Consider the following 19007-nt stretch of genomic DNA (forward strand, 5'->3'; position numbering starts at 1 on the left):
TGGAGAGAGATGGCAGGAGACAAATCGCTTGATCATTGTCTGCGGCACCTGGTGCTGGCCACTGTCGGTAGACAGGATACTGGGCTAGAAGGACCTTTGGTCTGACCCAGTACGGCCGTTCTTATGTTCTTTCCCAAAAAGGGAATTTTTAAATATTTGTGTTTAGAGTAGGGTTTCTTTTCCCCATGTGCAGAGGCTGCTCCATTTCCTCACTTTCATATTTTAAATATGAATTAGGGTTGTCTTTTTTCAGATTTGTTTTTTTGTAATGATTAGTGGATTTTGGCTAAGTAGTGTTATGCTGAGCACCAAACAAGAATGTGCAGTATAGAATGCTTTTTTTTTCTAAATTTCATACCAACTTATAAAAAATAACGTAGCAATAAATGGGGGAAAATGTAAACTTTTTGCCTTGGAAGTTTGTTTTGTCCATTGTGAAGAGTGGGAGTAGGGACTGGATAATATGGGAGGAAATGCACCTCTCTTCCAGTGAAATTCACCTTTATTTCTTGATCTTTTTAGGGAATATGTGCAGGAGTTCATGTCCTTTTTTTTGTACGTGATAATTTTTTACAATTATACCAATAGACTATCTCCAGGAAATTACCTCTTCAATTACCTTAAAATTAACATAACTTTGGCAGTAGTTTTACCAATGGTTTATTTTTACATGTTAATTTCTTCTGAGCACATGTAGATAAATAAGTATGATTCATTCAAACATTCCATAAACAGTTTGCTTCCCCATAGTGATCACAAAACCTTTAATGTAGGATAACAAAATGTTTGAAGCAAATGTTAGTCTCAACTGGAAAAACAAAATGTCTACTCATCCTACCAAGTATGGCTAGATTAATTCTATAAAAGATTTTTTTAAATGTTACAGAAATTGCATCTAGCAATTTTGCATCTATGGGGAAAGATAGCCAGGTAGTTGAAAGAGGTTGCTGGAGTTGAGAAGAATGGGTCCCTGTCTTTTTCCTTATTTTTTTTCTTTCCCCTTTCTCAACTAATTAAATATTTTGGATAGTATGTTCCTTTCTCTGTCAATGTGCAGAAGAAAAAGATAAGTTGGTGTATGTATCATCTTCGGACAATAATGATGTTTAAATTAGGGAGGTAAAATGGCATTCTTGCTTCTGTATAAGAACTAGTGCATTTTCTAATTGCTGCCCACACCTTTTCCTTTCCCCCTCTCAGTTCTGCAATTCAAAATATGACTTCCCTCCCCTCCTTCAGAGTTTCACTCTGTTACACTCAGGAAATATCTTCCAATGATCGTGTGTTGTGACTATGTATACAATGGAAAATGCAGATAATTTTAATATGACTGTGTCTCCAAGTTTCATAACACCTAAAAATGTTATGGTCCTTTTTCTGCTGTATTTTGTAGTCAATTTTATTGGAGAAAGTAGGTTTTTAATATGTTCATTATTTATTGATATTAGGCTATATCAGAATTAGAGGTTCTTGCTATTTTTTATCAACCTCATTTGCTTGTTGCAAGCTTGTTTGCAAGTTAAATTTTATTCCTCAGGCTGTGTATTTATCAGTTTTAGAAGTGTGGGGCTGAAAGAGACTTCAAAGAGTTCATGCAGTACATCCCCACACACTGAAGTAGGACCAAATATATACCTAGACCAGGGCTACTCAACTTTGGAAGCCCTGGTGCCCACAATGATACCCACAGCACAAGCAAAGGACCACAGCTTAAGTGTGGTTCCATATACATGCAGATATCACGATTGACCAGTCGATTGTGAGGCATTTGGGGGCCCCCATTTACCTCCACTCCCCAAGAAGCCCCACTTCCTTCTTTCCAGCAACAATGGAGGTAGTGCTGGCTTCCTGCGGGGTGGTCGGAAGTCCTGCAGCTGCACGCCACTTGAGGGGGTTCTGGAAGTGTGCTTGCTGCTCCCCTCCCTCAGATCTGTGGCATGCCGGGAACTTGCAGGGGGTAGGAGTGTCCCCAGAGGAGGCGTGCGCTGGTGCTTCCCTTCTCTGTGGGAGGGAGGAGTTGGCCCCAGAGTAGGCATGCACCGGGGTTCCCTCCTCTGTGGGAGAGAGGGGGTAGGAGTCCCGGGAGAAGGCGGGTGTGGAGGGCTCCCTGTTCCCACTCTAGTACCCTGTCCCCTGCTCCCGCCAGCAAAGTTGGGGCCACATTAGTGAGGCTTTGGGGGCAGGGGGATTGGAGGAGGTTTTTTTTTTTGCATCTCACTTGTGTGGCCCCCAACTGACTTTTCTGTAGGTCAGTGACCCTGACTCAAAACAGGTTCTCTGCCTTTCTCATAAATAAAGACAATGCAGAAACTTTTTGTGTTTGATATAATATTTTATTTAAAAATAAAGGCTGGCCAACAAACCCCCATCTGGCTGCAGCATCATAACAATCCTGCACGCACACACCCAGACTCTAGATCTGAGCCTATCAAACACTGGACCCCCCCCCCCCTGCCCTGAGCCCCTTACATACCCCAACACAAATTCCTGCACCTTCACATCCACAACCCTGTGGCTTGCTTAGTATTCCAACCCTCCATCTGGCCCCAACACTACCCAGCCTGGAGCCCTACACCACCTCCTGCATCCAGATTTCCTCCCAGAGCTTGTACCTCTCACCCTTTTCCACACCCAAATCCCTCTTTCCCACCCCAGAGCCCACACATCCTGTCTCAACCAGTGAGGGTACGGCTAGACTGCACGAGTTTTTCCAGGATTCCAGAGATATCCCGGAAAAACTGTTCTGCATCTAGGGATGTGTTTATTCTGCCTTTTCCACACACACACAAAAAGAGCAAACATGTTCTTTCAGTAACCCCTGTATTCCTTGGTCCACGAGGAATATGGGGTCTTCCAATATAAAGGGTTTTTATGACATTTGGTCCAGTCTAGACAGGCCAAATGTTGGAAAAACCTTTTCCTACAGAATAATTGAAAAAAGCGGCATTGTAGAGTGTATAAGGGCTGGGGATAGCAAGTGATGGAGAGGAGAAGAATGGAGAGGGCGGGGCTCAAGGAAGGAGTGGGGTTTTGTGGGAAGGGTGGGGCAATAGATCTTGGCTTATTCTGACATTTAAAAAGTGATCTTGGGTGTAAAAAGGTTGGAGACCACTGGTCTAACCTATTCTTAAAAACCTCCAGTGACCATGAGTCTGCAGTCTGCTAAGAAGGCTTCTCAGATTCTTAACTGTTCTTATAGTTAGAAAAAAACTTTCTAATAGCTATCTTAAATCTCACTGCAGACTAACTCCATTACTCCTGTTTTACTTTATTTGACCCTGAAGAACAGTTTGACCATGATCATCTTCGTAACAGCCCTTAATATATTTGAAGTCTGTTTATTGGATTCCCCTCTTACCTCCCTCAATCCAACACTAAACATACCTAGGGTTTTTTGTAAGCTTCTCCTCATAGGTCAGATTTTTCTAATCCTTTTATCATTTGTGGTGGTTTCTGTGGACTCTATAGTTTGTCCACATTTTTCTTAAAGTATGATGTTCAAAATTTGATATATTATTCCAGGTGATTACTTGCTAGTGTTTAGTAGAGGGGGACAGTTAACATCTGTGTCTTCCATACTGCATTATTGTTAATACCCCCCCCCCTTAATATTTTAGCTACATAGAATTGTTGATTCTTTTCAGTTTTTGATCTATGGTAGCCTCCAGATCCTTTTCAGCAGTACTAGACCTAGCCCACTGGTGGCCAACCAGTTCTGAAGCAGTAGCCATTGCTATAGCAAACTACCCACACTCAAGCTGGCTTTATAGCTCAAGCTGTAGAGGCTCCTACACTAAGCTTCAGAGGTCCCAGGTTCCAATCTACGTAGGGGTGGTTACACATAGGCAATTTATTTTTGTGGGGTCTGGAGTGGCCTCGGCGATAGGGCATTTGTCTGGGAAGCTAATGACTGTGGGTTCGAGCCCTGTCCACCCTGGGAGTGACTCCACAGTTAGCACTAGTTGCTTCACGGATGGAGCTGGCTAGTAGTGCACATCTTTATAAAAGGGAAGAAGGGCAATCCAGGGAACTACAGACCAGTCAACCTTATCTCAGTCCCTGGAAAAATCCTGGAGGGGATCCTCAAGAAATCCATTTTGAAGCACTTAAAAGAGGGGAAAGTGATCAGGAATAGTTAACATGGATTCACCAAGGGCAAGTCATTCCTGACCAATCTGATTAGCTTCTATGATGAGGTAACTGGCTCTGTGGATATAGGAAAGTCGGTGGATGTGATATACCTTGATTTTAGCAAAGCCTTTGATACGATCTCCCACAATATTCTTACCAGCAAGTTAAAGAAGTATGGATTGGATAAATGGACTGTAGGATGGACAGAAACCTGGCTAGACTGTCGGGCCCAACGGGTAGTGATCAACAGCTCAATGTCAGGTTGGTGGTCGGTTTCTAGTGGAGTGCCCCAAGGATCGGTTCTAGGGCTGGCTTTGTTCAACATCTTAATGACCTAGATGAGGGGATGGATTGCAACCTCAGAAAGTTTGCAGATGACACTAAACTAGTGGGAGAGGTAGATACGTTGGAGGGCAGGAATAGGGTCTAGAATGACCCAGACAAATTAGAGGATTGGGCCAAAAGAAATCTGATGAGGTTAAAAAAGGACAAGTGTAGAATCCTGCACTTGAGACAGAATCCCAAGCATTGTTACAGGCTGGGGACCAATTGGCTAAGTAGCAGTTCAGCAGAAAAGGACCTGGGGATTACAGAAACAAAAGACAGGACTATGCAGCACTTTAAAGATTAACAAGATGGTTTATTAGGTGATGAGCCAGACCCACTTCCTCAGATCAAATTGTGGAAGAAAATTGGCATGACCATATATACCAAAGGGATAAAATAAAAAAAAGTGAACACATAAAATAGACAAAGCAGATCTTAGAACAGAGGGAAGATTGGGGGGGGGAGAGTAAATGTCTGCGAGATAATGATATTAGAGGTGATAATTGGGGAAGCTATCTTTGTAATGGGTACGATAATTAGCATCTTTGTTAAGGCCCATTTGTAAAGTGTCAAATATAAGCATGAATGGATGAGAAGCTGGATATGAGTCCAAAGTGTGCCCTTGTAGCCAAGATGGCGAATGGCATATTAAGTTGTATTAGGAGCATTGCCAGCAGATCTAGAGAAGTGATTTATTCCCCTTTATTCGGCTCTGGTGAGGCCATATCTGGAGTATTGTGACCAGTTCTGGGCCCCCCACCATAGAAAGGATGTGGACACATTGGAGAGGGTCGAGTGGAGGGCAACCAAAATGATTAGGGGGCTGGAGCAAATGACTTATTAGGAGAGGCTGAGGGATTTAGGCTTATTTAGTCTGCAGAAGAGAAGAATGAGGGGAGACTTGATAGCTGCCTTCAACTTCCTAAAGGGATGTTCCAAAAAGGATGGAAAGAAGCAGTTCTCAGTAGTGATGGATGACAGAACAAGGAGCAATGGTCTGAAGTAATAGTGGGGGAGGTCTAGTTTGGATATTAGGAAAAGCTTTTGCACTACGAGGGTGGTGAAGTACTGAATGGGTTACCTTGGGAGCTGGTGGAATCTCCATCCCTAGCGGTTTTTAAGTCTTGTTTTGACAAAGCCCTGGTGGGGTTGATTTAGTTGGGATTGGTCCTGCTTTGGGCAAGGGACTGGACTTGAGGACCTCCTGAGGTCTCTTCCAGGCCTATTATTCTATTAAATAGCCATATTTGGCTAGTGGCAGGTGTATGGGACACCACAGACCTAGCCAGCCATTTCCCTGCTTGTAGTCACGCTTTTATTATTGTTCTTTCCTTCATAACATGTAGTGCTTTGTACTTGTCTATTGAATATTATCTTATTGATTTCAGACCTATTTTCAGTTTGTCAAGGTTGGTTTGAATTCTCATTTTGTTCTCAGAGGTATTGGCAACTAGAGATGTTAGCTTGTAATTGAATAGTCATATAACCTCATCAAATTTTAATGATTACACAAGCATTTGATAATCCTTGGGGGTGGGACCAACAGCCAGTGAACTCCCGGGAGGCACACTTCCAGGGAGGCAGCAGCCTCTGTCCCAAGTTCCCTGTGGGCAGAGGCTGCTCCGGCATCCCACAGAGCAGTCTCTGACCATGGCGACAAGTCTCCCCTGCCTCCCCCTTGCTGCTGCCTCTAATTGAGGCTTCAATATGGGTGGAGGTGCTCGAAGGGAGGCAGCAGGGGTAGGGGAGCGCTGAAGAGCTGGTGTATATGGAGAGCCAGCTTAAAAGCCAGTCCTCATGGGTATTTGCTCCTGTCTGCCCCTCTGTATTGCTGCCTGTTTATCAGTGGCAGCAGTGATGTGGGGCAGGAGGGCTCCACAAGAGCTGATATGTGTGGGCAGCTGGTTAGCCAGTTCTTCATGAGCACCAGTTCCAGCCTCCACCTGCCGCCCTTTTGCTGCTTCTGGTACTATTCAATGGTTTCATTAATCACCTGAAAAACACTCCAGTTGTCTAGTATCTGGTAAGGGTTTATAAAGTGATTGATAATTTGACCAATGTTTTTCCACCTAATTAAAGTTAGGCTGACAAGTCCTGTGGGTTTCTTGGGTTCTTTCTGTTCCTCTTTAAGAACTGATGCCCTTCTCCAGTCTGGTCCTTCATGAGTTCTTCAAAATAATTGCTAATAGTTCCAAGATTGCTTCAGTTAATTCCTTAAATGCCGAAGAGCATATTTTGTCAGGTGCTACTGACTGGTATATCCCTAGCTTATCTAATTGTTGTGTAGCCTCCTCTTGCTATCTTATGATGTGTGTTCCTTCCTGCTTGTTAATATTAATTATGGTAAGCAACTGGTCACAGTCTTTCAATTTGACCCATGTAGGTCAATCATTTGGAACATAACAGATGTAAATTGTAGTGTGTGTGTGGGGGGGGAGGGTTTTTTTTTGTAAAATCGGATTTTCTTGGACATAGGTTACATAATTACAATGTCTATTTGTGGTGGTCTACAGTCGTCTGGTAGCAGCTACATGTGATTTCAGTTAAGTTTGCCAAGTATATAGTTTCTACCATCTTATGCACAAGCATGATATTCTGCAACTCAAGTCTTTACTAACTTGGAGTTTTAGAAGTCCAGTCTTCGACATGGTGGGGGTGAGGAGGATCTTCAGCCCAAATGTGATGGAGTGGTTCTCCTCTACCCCCTTTTAAGCAGTTAACCGGTTAAACATAACATTTTACCGGTTAACTGATTAAATGGGGTTTTACATCCCTACTACATGACAAATGAAAGTGCTACCCACTTGCTATTTAAAAATGCATCACAGAGGAGAAAAATTATGGCTTGAAAGAGGAGACCTAAGTGTGGTGATATGCTTAAGATTTGTAACATCCATTTTACTCAGGCTATCTAAAGCTGTAAACTTCTATTTAAGACACGTGGCACAAAAGCTTTTTTAAGGATTGAGTACTCCAGCCCCTTTAATTACTAGAGGAATCAATAGCTGGAAGTTAAAGCTGGGCAAATTGAAATAAGACACTTTTTTTTTTTTTTTTTACAGTGAAAAGTAATTAATGAACAAACTTCTAAGGGAAGTGGTGTATTCTCCATCTCTTGAAGCTTTCAGATCAGGCTTCTTTCTGGATAGGCTTTTGGGTTTAACATGGGAGTAAATGGTTGTAATTTGATAACTTGTTTTGTTTGAGAAGTTGGGTTGGATCATCTAATAGTCCCTTCAGGCCTTAAAACTGATTAACAGTTGGAAAAAGTTCCCAGTGTATATCTAGGTCAGGAATGGGCAACCACAAATAGTGGGTGGGCTGCTTGAGCATCCCTCCATCACCTCAGTGGGACTACTTAGATTCTGCCTGCGGCCCTGCAAGCCTCCTGTCTGTTCTCCCTCCCCCATGCACTTTTTGCGCACTGAGGTACTTGAGCCCTGCACTTCCTATGCCTCTCCCCTTCCAGCAATTTTGGAGTGCACAAATTGCCCAATTTGTGCTCCATCCCCGCTCCATAGCTGGAATGCCGCAAACAGCTGGTTTGTGGCATTTCAGCTCTGGAAAGAAGGGGGAGGAGCATGGACAGAGAGCAAAACATGTGATTTGTGCACTCCGAAATGCTGGGAAGGAGGGGAGAGGTGTAGGAAGTACAGGGCTTCAGTGCCCCAGTGTAGGGGAGGGGAGCGGCCAGGGATCGAGAGGCCTCAGGTGGAGCTCCAGTGGGCCGCATGTAGGCTGCAGGTTGCCCATCACTGCTCTGGGTTGTTTAGTGATAGAAATGTAGCCGTTAAAAGCATTTGCGGAAAATCATGCCAGTGTAGATGTAGCCGTATAGTCTTGTGTGAAGTGATTATACTTGTTACTTCCTTTTTAAAATCCCTATACACTAGGCCAAAAAAAATTGCTGGTAATGCCAACACCCATCTCAATCATCTCTAAAAAGCTGATATTCTCATAAAAAAATGAGTCTAGGTATTGCAACATATAGAGTGCACTAACTTGAGCACGTTTTTACACCATTTGTATTGTTATATCCTACAGTACTAGATTGACAGTGTGAATTGGAAACCCTACAGGTTGCAACTTCACCAGTACCACAGGTTCTCCTTGACTTCAGCTTCTGCTTTTGAAATACTATGCATAATAAATATGACATGTGAAATAAAAATATTTAATGTTTATTTTGAAAAAAAAAAAAACAAGATAAATCTAGTGACCATCAAAACAAAACAATAGGAACCTGTCTTCTGCTCCTACACAACAAAATTTCAAAAAAGTTAGAACATTAACTTCATGACCATTTAAAAAGAAACTTGCATCTCTGTCATCTTAAATCTTTGGTGCATTTCCCATTAGGGATGTAAAATCCCATTTAATTGATTAACAGGCCCCCAGTGGTTTGCTCCACCCCTCATTGATTAACGGTTTACGAAAACTGGCAAACATCACAAGTTAAGGATGATGCTTACTGGTTAACCTTTCACACTCCTATCCAATCACACCTTGGATATCTGAAAGATGGCTTGGGAGGGAATTAGAGAACATTATTGAAATGTCATAAGAATACAAACCAGAAAATGTCCTTACCTCACCTTGCTCCCAAGAAGAAAATCAGACTTGTTCCACCATCACTTACCTACTATCTTACTCAGAAGGCATCTGATAATTGAATAGTTGTGTAACTGCATGAGATCTTAGCAGTTACACAACTATTCAGTAGTCCACGGGGGCCCCCTGCAACCCCGCACTGCTGCCTCCATATCAGAGGGAACAGTGTGGGAAGGCGGGGGGGGGGGGGGGGGAGCAAAGGGAGCTGATCCACGAGGGGAGACTGTTTAAAAATCAGCTCCTTGCACAGACCGGCTACCTGCTGCCCCATGTTGCTGCCTCAGGCAGAAACACAGCAGTGCGGGGTGGCAGCAGCCCCTGTTGAGGGTGGGGGGCAGCGGTGACGGTCTGAGCTCCCTTTGGACAGAGGATGCTCCATGGAATGCGGAACAGCCTCTCTTGGTTCCTCCCTCTGGCTGCTGCCTCTGATAGAGGCGGAGGAGAGGGAGAGACGCAATCACTATGGAGCCGGTTCTGGTTGGAACCAGCTTTTAAGCTGGCTCTCACCCCTCTGCCCCCTCCCCAGCTCCTGCTCCCCCTTGCTGCTGCCTCTGTCAGAGACAGCAGTGGGAGTAGTGGCATGGGAAGCTGCCGCCTAGGCTTATTGGTCAATCATATAGTTGACTGCACGTTCACATCCCTACTTCTGGGGACAGGAGCATGCCTCTTTTAATAGTCCAATAAAGAACAGGAGAGGAAGAAAAAAACTATTAACTCAACTGAAAAAGTGGGCCTGCAATTCTTGCTCAGCCAAAGTCCTAGCGAAGGAAAATAGGACATCTGAATTGTGTCTTAAATGGTGGCAGTTTTTTAAAGACAAATAATGCAATTTGAGAAGGTATGACCAGTTTTGTTGCTGATTCAAGCACTGACAGTAGTGCTAAGTTTAAAAACAGTGGGAGAAGTGTTCAAATAATTAAGTGGTTTCCCACTACTTCATGTATTTCTCAAACAGTGGTGCAAATCTGATCACTACAGCATGTTAAATTACAAGTCAGTACAGCATTTTGCAACATCTAAGAGAGGATTCTTTGTACAATTTTTTTAGCCAACTTGATTTTATTAATTTAGGATATAGTACATAATAGTCATCTGTGTTAAGCTGCAGATGCAGCAGCAGTACATTAGGAATGGTAAGAACCAAATCTCTCTCTCAAACACAATAATACTTATATTTTATTAAACTAAATCATAAATGTTTCACATTTGCAATTGCAGCAGTTTCCTGACTCATTGGCTAATGGCTGTCCTTAATTTTTTTTTAATTTTCAAATTTTGTTAATGCTGACAGACCAAGTCCTCAGAACACTAAATGTGCAGTGTTTGTTAAACTTCTACAACTAGCCCTCATATGATGTTTCATTCTTGAAGCTAGGCCCTGTATCATCATCTTGCCCTGCTACACTTGATACATTTCCCTTTTTAATTTTGGAATTAATTTCTTCAAAATATTCCTAGTTAGGTCTCTTATGCCCAGAAGCCCTGATAGTTTTTCTGTGGCAAAAATGTGGAGGAATATAGGAAGCTGTGTGCATGCTGAATAATGTCTTCCCCTTTTCTTTCCAGTTCTCTGTTCCTTTCTTTGCTCCCTTTATCTTTCCCAATATCTTAATAAATGCCTCTGCTGTGCTTGGCCCTGGTATACCACCACATAAGCACAGAACAAAAACAATTCTATATACATTGTGTCTGTCTTTACTTTAGTCTGATGAGAAACAGAAATTCAATACCTGGAATTGTGAAGAAGCAAGAGCTGGTAGTTAGTCTAGTCAGACTAGAGCCATTAGTTCATTTTTATGAGACTAGGTGTAGCATGTATGTGATGAGATTTAATTGTAACTGTTAGTTTTAAATGATAAACTTAGTATTTTATTGATTTAAAGAAATAAAATTCAAGTTTTTTTTAATTTAAAAAATTGATTTTTATCTATCTTGGTTCAGATTACTTCCTGCTATCACTTCATACCATCAGTAATATAAGGGCATAACATCAAAGCATCTCTCCACATTTTTAAGTGATGCATAATGAATCTATGGGACTGATAGAACCTGTGGAACCTATTGTTATTCATTGTTATTCATAAACCTTTTTATGGTTTCTTCCAACTTCATCTAAAGTATCCACTGGACTCCTGGCTTGATCATCCTGTAGGTTAGTTCCTGCAGTTCAAACATCTACTCTGGGAAGATGCATAAAGAATCATCAGGTGGATATATCAGGAATATCGGTGTAATGGATGAAGACATTTCTAAATCTTGATATTGTGTGAATTATTCTTCCTTCTACTTCTCTAGGCTCTGACATATGATGTTACAAGAACACACAATGTGTAACCATACTCCATACCTTCAGCAGTTTACTTGTCTGATATAGATGATCTCCCTATTCTTCTCTTCCCCCCCCCCCCCCCCCCCATGCTGAGTACCTGACCAGAGCAAGGGCAGAAATGTCAATCTGTGGCCAGTACAACATGAAGAATTCATTGAGGGGTATAATTGTTCACAAGCAACACAGGTTTTGCTCCTGAACAAGCTTGGGGATATTTAGGTATTGCAAAGGCAGTGCATTCAGTTCCTGGAGATGAAATGCCACACTTTGTGGCAGGAGTGGTTGAAGGGCATACCACCCTCAAATACTGCCACAGCTTTCTTTGCTGCAGTAAGGAAGATTACTTTGTCCTGTAATCTTAAAATGGTGGTTATAAATAATAATGAAAGGGTCTTGAAGACTTCTTTTGTGAAAAATACAAAATAAGAGTTTTAGATCAGTTGTAAAAAATGGGTAATTAGATCTGTCTTGTAAGGAAAGTTCTTTGGCTGTAATAATATTGGTGAAATTCATTGAGGTTCATCAGTTTTCTGGGATTTTTTTTTAATGGTTGAGATTAGGATCAAGAATTTGAATGATTAATTTGCCACTAAAAGACCTACATATGACTGTTGGTCTGTAATTAGAGCCCTGCAAACCTGTGGGTATCTTCATCCGTGGGTGTGAATACTTTCAGCTCACTGTTGTAGATGCAAATACAAATTTTGTATCTAGAACCCTGCAAATTTGTGTATATCTGCTTTATATCTGTTATCCGTATCTGCAGTTCATTTTTAGGGATGCAGATGCAAACTTTTGTATCTGTGCAGGCTCTACCTGAATGTCTGCTGACCTGTTTTTTTCTTCCTATTACAGCTGCCACTGCCTTTTCCATTTACATGTGGCTTTCCAGATCTTTAGGGAGTTTTTGTTTGTTTTTGTTTGACTGGCTGACTCAACAACACTGAGAATGGAAAGGCAAGGCAAAGTCATTTCAGATCATAACAACTCTGAAATGTTACCATTGAACCTCTTTGTACCAAATTGTTTTTAAGACTGTTTTCCTGGAGGCTGCCTAGCTCAGGGTATAGGTAATGTGCAGTCTCTCATTTTGTAGTTGCTAGTTCAGATCAAGATAAGATTGGCAGAGATCTAACCTAATGTTACTATTTGATGGCTGTCTAACTTAAATGGTGGATCGTCTCAGTCCAGTTTGGTATGAATTAGCATCCTTTTTGAGAGTCTCACAAGGGAGGTAATTAAGTGGAAATTAAACTTCACTAAGTTGTAGAGGTGGTCCCTCCAGGTTAATGTTCTAGCATAGTGGTTCCCAAATTTATAATCTAGCATAAAAGTGTGCTGCTGCCTGTTACCTATGTTCTGCATTTTCAGTGCATCTATCACTGTAAACTTTGTACTTGTTTCTTTGGCTTGAAGGACTTTGGTTTTTTGGTCTCAGGAACAAAAATTCATTGTAATACAGTATAAATTGTTTACTGTTCTTAAGTCATTGTCTCTGCGTAAAATACATTTTGTTGTCCATAACATCTGACGTAACATAATTCCTAATATTTAAGTATAGCAGGTTATTTCCATGGAATAGGTGACTTGACTTCTCTACAGTAATTTGCCTAGTAGACTAAAAATGGCTTGTTCTTGTTGGAGTAGAAGATGAGAGTTGAGAGTGGTAAAAATATCCAGAGGCCTTACTCATCTGTAAGGAAGTTTTAATATGAACTACAGGCAGTCCCCGGGTTACATGGACCCGACTTACATCAGATCCCTACTTACAAATGGGGTGAGGCAACCCCGCACTAGCTGCTTCCCCCCAGCAGACCAGGGAGACGCGAAGCTAGCGTCCCCCCCCCCAGCAGACCAGGGAGCGGCTTTTCTCAGCAGACACCTCAGCTTGAGAATAAAGGACTGAGGGAAGTGAGGTGTGGGAGAATAAAACTGAGCTCTGGAGAAATGTTTGGCTAGAGTTTCCCCTACAATATGTACCAGTTCCGACTTACATACAAATTCAACTTAAGAACAAACCTACAGTCCCTATCTTGTACGTAACCCGGGGACTGCCTGTACTCTAGAGTTTTTCTTTCAGTGTATTAAATTTTTCCTTCTAATGTTCTAGGCATGTATGCTTTTTAAAATACAAAATTTTCTAATTAGATCAACATCAATGTGAAGTCCTTCCCAGTACACCTTAGGGAAATTCTTGGGAAACTATCCTTTTCAATAAATTAAGATTTTTGGTTCTAAATCTAGGATTCTGCTGAAAATGCCTGGACAATAGTATACTTCCTTCGAATAAGAGGATAGTTAACTATTGCAGTTGATACTAACTTTTGTGGTATCCTATGAGAAATAAAATGGTTTTAAAAATAGCCAGAGCCCAAAACATTTATGACTTTGGGGCAAAACCAACAGCTTAAACTGGAAGCAAATATAAGTTAGTGGGGCACAGGAATTATGTGCTTAACCCAAGAAATGTTGGTCAGCAGTCTGCATTCTACACAGTTGATTGTTTGAGGCTGGTCTACAGGTGCATTTCAATAATTCAGTGCGGAAGCATGAAAGATATGGATAGCTGTGCTGACATATATTCTTAAAAATAAATACAGATAAATGGAGAAGTACCATCAAGTTGAGTTTAAGATCTCACCTCACATGGCTAATTACTGCTGGGAAAGTTACTGTTGACTCAGTACACGTTATCTTACTACTATAATTCTGTGGAGGAGGGACAGGAATACAGTGGTAGTTACATAATTCTGTTCACTCTTCTCTGTGCTCATATTCTGTACTTTGTTTCAGAGGGGTAGCCAGGTTGGTATGTAACTGAAAAAACTTAAGAAACAGCGACAACCCATGAAAGCTCATGATACTATTCACATTTTTTGTTAAGTCTCTAAGGTGCTGCAGGACTATTTGCTGGGGTTTTTTTCTGTACTTTGTGGCATCCCTGCAACAGGGAAGAGGAAGTTGTTGGGAGTGCAGTGTTATGGAGGTAGGACATGATTAATTGATGCATGAGGTAAAGTAGACTCTCACACATTCATGTTAGCCATACTGACTCTTCAGTGCTTGCCAGTGTAAGAATGTAGCAAATTTATTTTAATCAGAATCCACAGGAAGATTTGTAAAAAGTATAATATTCAGAATTGCACTTGACTAACAAGAAGAAACTATGTTAAATAATCATAAACTCTTGTCTAACTTCTTACCTGGAGAATCTGATCTCTTCCTTAAGAATTCATGAGAGATTTCACATCTCTTCTTCCCCATTAAAATATATCAAATTGAGTGGCTTCACATTTTCATTTTTGCATTATTTTCTAATAAGGAATATAGTAATACCATTGAATCTCAATGTCATTTAAATACATCTTTAACATTTCTGATAGAATAAAATGTTCACAACTATGTAATTAATCAGATGACATCAAAGAAAAAAATTGAGAAAATAATGTTCCTGTTCTCAAGGATCTCTCTTGAGTTTTAGATTAGCAAGTAGATATCCTCGTTCCCAAATTCTGTCAGTTATCCACTATGTGATAACCAAACTAAGAAAGAAGAATGTTACTTGCTGAAAATCGAGTGGGTAAAATACAAATTGTGGCCATATTAGGCTCATCTGTTGTTTTATTTAGTCTGTGCTAATAATGGCCAATCATGACTGGAGTGAGAATTTTGAGTGTTTATAGTTGTACATATAAATTATATATGTAAAAGTATGCTTTTATTTTTAACCATGTTGTTTGAGCAGAATGGTGAAAGCTTTTTCTTTACTATAAATTTTGAGAGAGTTTGTATGTTTGTTCAAGAACTTCTCTTAAACAGTAAGAGCAAGAACTACTACATTCAGTATATAGATTCCTCTTAACATAACATAAAGCTGCCTAAGGGTTTGGTTGTGCCAGGACACTGGAATAGGATTACTTCTCATAAAACCATATAGAAAAGAGATAATCACCAGGCAGGTGAAAGGGACTAGCTGGGGCCCCTTTCTCCAAACCTTCCACCCACAAGTGTCCTTTAAGGAGGATGGCAGAGGGGGGTGGAGGCTGAAGCTCTCCTCCAGATTCATAGGGAGATATCACTGGCTCTTTCTCTTTCTCAGGGAGCAAGGGAAAAATGCATAATTTGCTGCATTCGTCCCTCTGACTGAAGCACAGGGACAGATGAGCTTTGCACTTTGCTCTCTCTCCCTGACAGGGACAGAAAGGAGAAGAGGAAGCAGCCCAACGAATCTTGGGGAAAAGGGAGCTTGTCCCCTCCCCAGAGCCCTTCATCATGCCCCTGTTCTCTCCCCCCCCCCCCCTCCCGGTCCTGAGCGTCTGCTTAAGGACCTGCCCTGAGCAATACTGGGTGAATGTGCTAGCATAATATGATTTGTATGCAGGAGGGATGTTAAGAGGAGGGTATTTAATTAATCAAGTAGTCAATAGAATTTTTATCGACTACTCGATTAGTCGATAGGCAGCCCAGCTCAGTCCTGGCTCTCACCAGGTGTGGGACCAAACCTTACTGCATCTCTGCAATTTAAAAGGGAATAGGAGCCAGGGGCCAGGCTGCTTGCTTCCTGCTGCCTTCTTTAAATTGCAGCGCCGAAGTGGGGTTGGTCCTGCACCAGGTGCGAGCCGGGACTGAGCTGGGCTGCCTGCCCGCCTGGCAGCATCCCCTGTCCACTGCAGATCCCTCTCACCCCCCCCCCCCCCGTGGACAGGGGCTGCTTTGGATCAGCAGCAGCAGTAGCCCCTGCTGCCCTCCCCCTTGCTGCCCTTGATAGAGGCAGCAGCGAGTACTGAGGACTGAGACGGTTCTCGCTCTAGCACTGGCTCCCACTCTCCCCCTCCCCCCCCACCCCTTGCAGCATTAGAGGCTGCAAGGGGGGAAATGCGAGCAATCAATTCTACCTGATAAGCCTAGGCTATTCCTCTGAGGTTTGATCCTTCATTCTCTGTGTTGAGATTTTTCCTCAGAGATTTGATTAAAAGTATGGGAAGAATGCTTCCTTCAGAAGTATTTTAAGTTACATGAGAGCTATCCTTCTGAAGGTTTTTATTTATTTTTAAAAAGCCCATTCTGATAAAGCAGATTTTAAAGTTTTATAATGTTTGTCATAATACAAAATATTTTTTACTTTATACTGATAACAAAATGAAATTATTGTAAGATGTCTTAGCACAGGGCGCCATTTTACAATGCAATATGGAACTGCCTGCTTAAAATGTTTCGTTGTCTCTGTCTTATTTTCAAACAGGGTTTGTGGATGCACTTAGATGTTTGCAATGAGCACTGTGGCTGGAATGCCCCAGTGTTTTGGATACCAATGCACAGGACTCCATAGTAATCGAATTTATCAGAAACGAACGTCATGAGCATAGTGATCCCGCTTGGGGTTGACACAGCAGAAACGTCTTATTTGGAAATGGCTGCAGGCTCAGAGTAAGTATTTTTGACATAACTGGTAACTTTGCTATTTTTTCTTTTTCTGGTGGGTATTTTTGAATAGAGATAAACAGACTTCCAAGATGTTTATACTTAATTATTTGACTTAATAGCTATATTTGTTAATCTATTGTAGCTTTGTTTTTTCTAAATGCAAATGCTCGCTCTGTGTGTGTGTTTTTTTTAAGAAAGAAGCTGTATTTGTTAGCAGTTCGTTTTATCAAAGGGGATAATTTAAATAAAATATACTTTACAGCAAGTATGTGTAAAAACTTATTTGGTTGCATTTAGAGACACGGTTGCAGTGGAATATACCACATCTACTACTCCCTATCCACAAGGCTTGTTATCCTGTCAAAGATAGCTATTAGGTTGATTTTGACATGATTTGTTATTGACAAATTCATGCTGACTGTCACTTATTTCCTTATTATTTTCTAGGTGCCTACAAATTGATTGCTTAATTATTTGTTCCATTATCTTTCTGGGTACTGAAGTTAAGATGATTATCTTTATCTTCCTTTTTATAAATTTGTACTATCTTTGCCCTTTTCCAGTTCTCTGGATTCTCTCCCATCTTCCATGAATTGTCAAAATTAATCGCTCATGGCTCATGACGGAGACTGAGAACTGCCAGCTGCTGGCAATCTCTACAGCTGGGGCTCTCTGGTCCAGCAACATATGTGCTCCTACTCTACCAGGGATGTTGCCAGACCAGAGAGTTCCAGATCACAGAGGTTCCACCTGTACATCAATTTGTTACTATGGCACCTTTGTTGGATGTTCTAGCCAAAACCTTCCAGACACAGCTGTCAGTTCATGTTCTGTGGTTGACTGATACTGTCATTATGAGGAAAATTCCCTTTTCTTCTCCTATCCCCCAACATTCTACATCCAGTTCTCCAAAATTTGAGTTTCCCAAGTTGATTTATGCCACAGTTTGTAAGCCTCAAGCCTCCTGCTAACTGCTGAAGCCACTGTCTTAAACTATACAAGGCTATAAGTTTCTTGTATTATGGCTGATAAGTACTCTCTGGCAATGTTTTTCCACCCAGTTTTTCCTTTGTATTAGCAGAGGGTGTATCAATGCAGTAAGTTTTGATTTTGGTTTTGTCAGGGGGTGAAGAAGTACAGGTTGCACCTGCTGGTCCAGCACCCTTGGGATCTGAGCTGTCCCGGATCAGGGAGTTTGTCAGACGGGGGAGGTCAGTGTTCCCCTCCTGGCTGCCCCAGTCTTGGGCTCCTCTCTTTGGAGCTCCCTGCCCTGTAGCTGGCCCCCAACACTAGCCTGGCATGGCTCCCCACCCTGCTGCCTGCCCACTGCCCCAGGGTCTCCTGGGGTTCACAGTGGAGTCTGCTTGGCTGCTGCCAGTCCCACTGCCAAAGGCTGTTCCTTGGGGTTTCTGGCTGTGGCCACCTGGCCATCACTAGTCCTGCTGCTGCCGGGGGTTCCCCAACTGGGATATCTGGCCTCCCTGCTGTCTCTGAGGGTTCTGGCCGCCCACATCCACCAACCATGCTTCAGTCGGGGGGGGGGGGTGTTCCCCAGCAGAGGCTGCTCAGTCACCCCAGCTCCACTCCCACTGAGGGTTTGCTGGAGCTCTTGGCTGTGGCCCGCTCGGCCACCAATAGCTCCACTGCAACTGGAGGTTCCCCGGCTGGGACTCCCCAGCCCCTACGTTGCTTCTTTCTCTGGGGCTCTTTGGTCCAGCAACATCTGTGGCCTTGCAGGATCATGGATGATGCCAGACCAGAGAGTCCCAGATTTGGAAAATTCAACCTGTATCCACAAAAAAACCCCGTGCCTTGTATAGAGGCGCAGGAGGGTTTCTGTAATGTACTGTATAATATATATGCTTATAGTTCTTAGCCGTGATTATTCTTAAAAATGAAGTCAGTTGCGCTTCCTCTTTGAAGCACTACGGTGGCACTTCAAAGGAGCAGTGCAGGATTCATGCCTGAGATTAACATGTTACAAAATTTAATGCGTTAATCCTGGACTGTGTTAATCGCAGGCGTTAACGCATTTCAGTTGACAGCCCTAGTTTTTATTACTAGTTTTTTGTAAGAATTATCATTTTGAAACTTGCCAATAGATCCTTAGTCTCAATGAATATAGATTAAATGTTCTTATTATCTTTCCTTCAAAGACTTCCCCATCCCCATACATACACTTAAT

At 42.1% G+C, this 19007-nt stretch overlaps 1 protein-coding gene across 6 annotated transcripts in view; it reads left to right on the plus strand.

The window, feature by feature from the left end:
- KMT2E (lysine methyltransferase 2E (inactive)) overlaps window positions 1–19007 on the plus strand; it is a 144975-nt gene that overhangs the window by 17642 nt on the left and 108326 nt on the right. For 5 of the 6 annotated variants that reach the window (XR_012897805.1, XM_075909724.1, XM_014580821.3 and 2 more), the window contains exon 2: window positions 16641–16825. Coding sequence is in view for 5 of the 6 variants with exons in the window: in XM_075909724.1 (XP_075765839.1) it covers window positions 16755–16825 (71 nt within the window). In the remaining variant the exon portion in view is untranslated. Of the gene's footprint in view, window positions 1–14282; window positions 14385–16640; window positions 16826–19007 lie in introns of all 6 variants that reach the window. The other variant, XM_075909672.1, reaches the window with a different exon arrangement.

The sequence above is a fragment of the Pelodiscus sinensis genome, chromosome 1, assembly GCF_049634645.1.
Source record: "Pelodiscus sinensis isolate JC-2024 chromosome 1, ASM4963464v1, whole genome shotgun sequence".
NCBI classification, from domain to species: Eukaryota; Metazoa; Chordata; order Testudines; family Trionychidae; genus Pelodiscus; species Pelodiscus sinensis.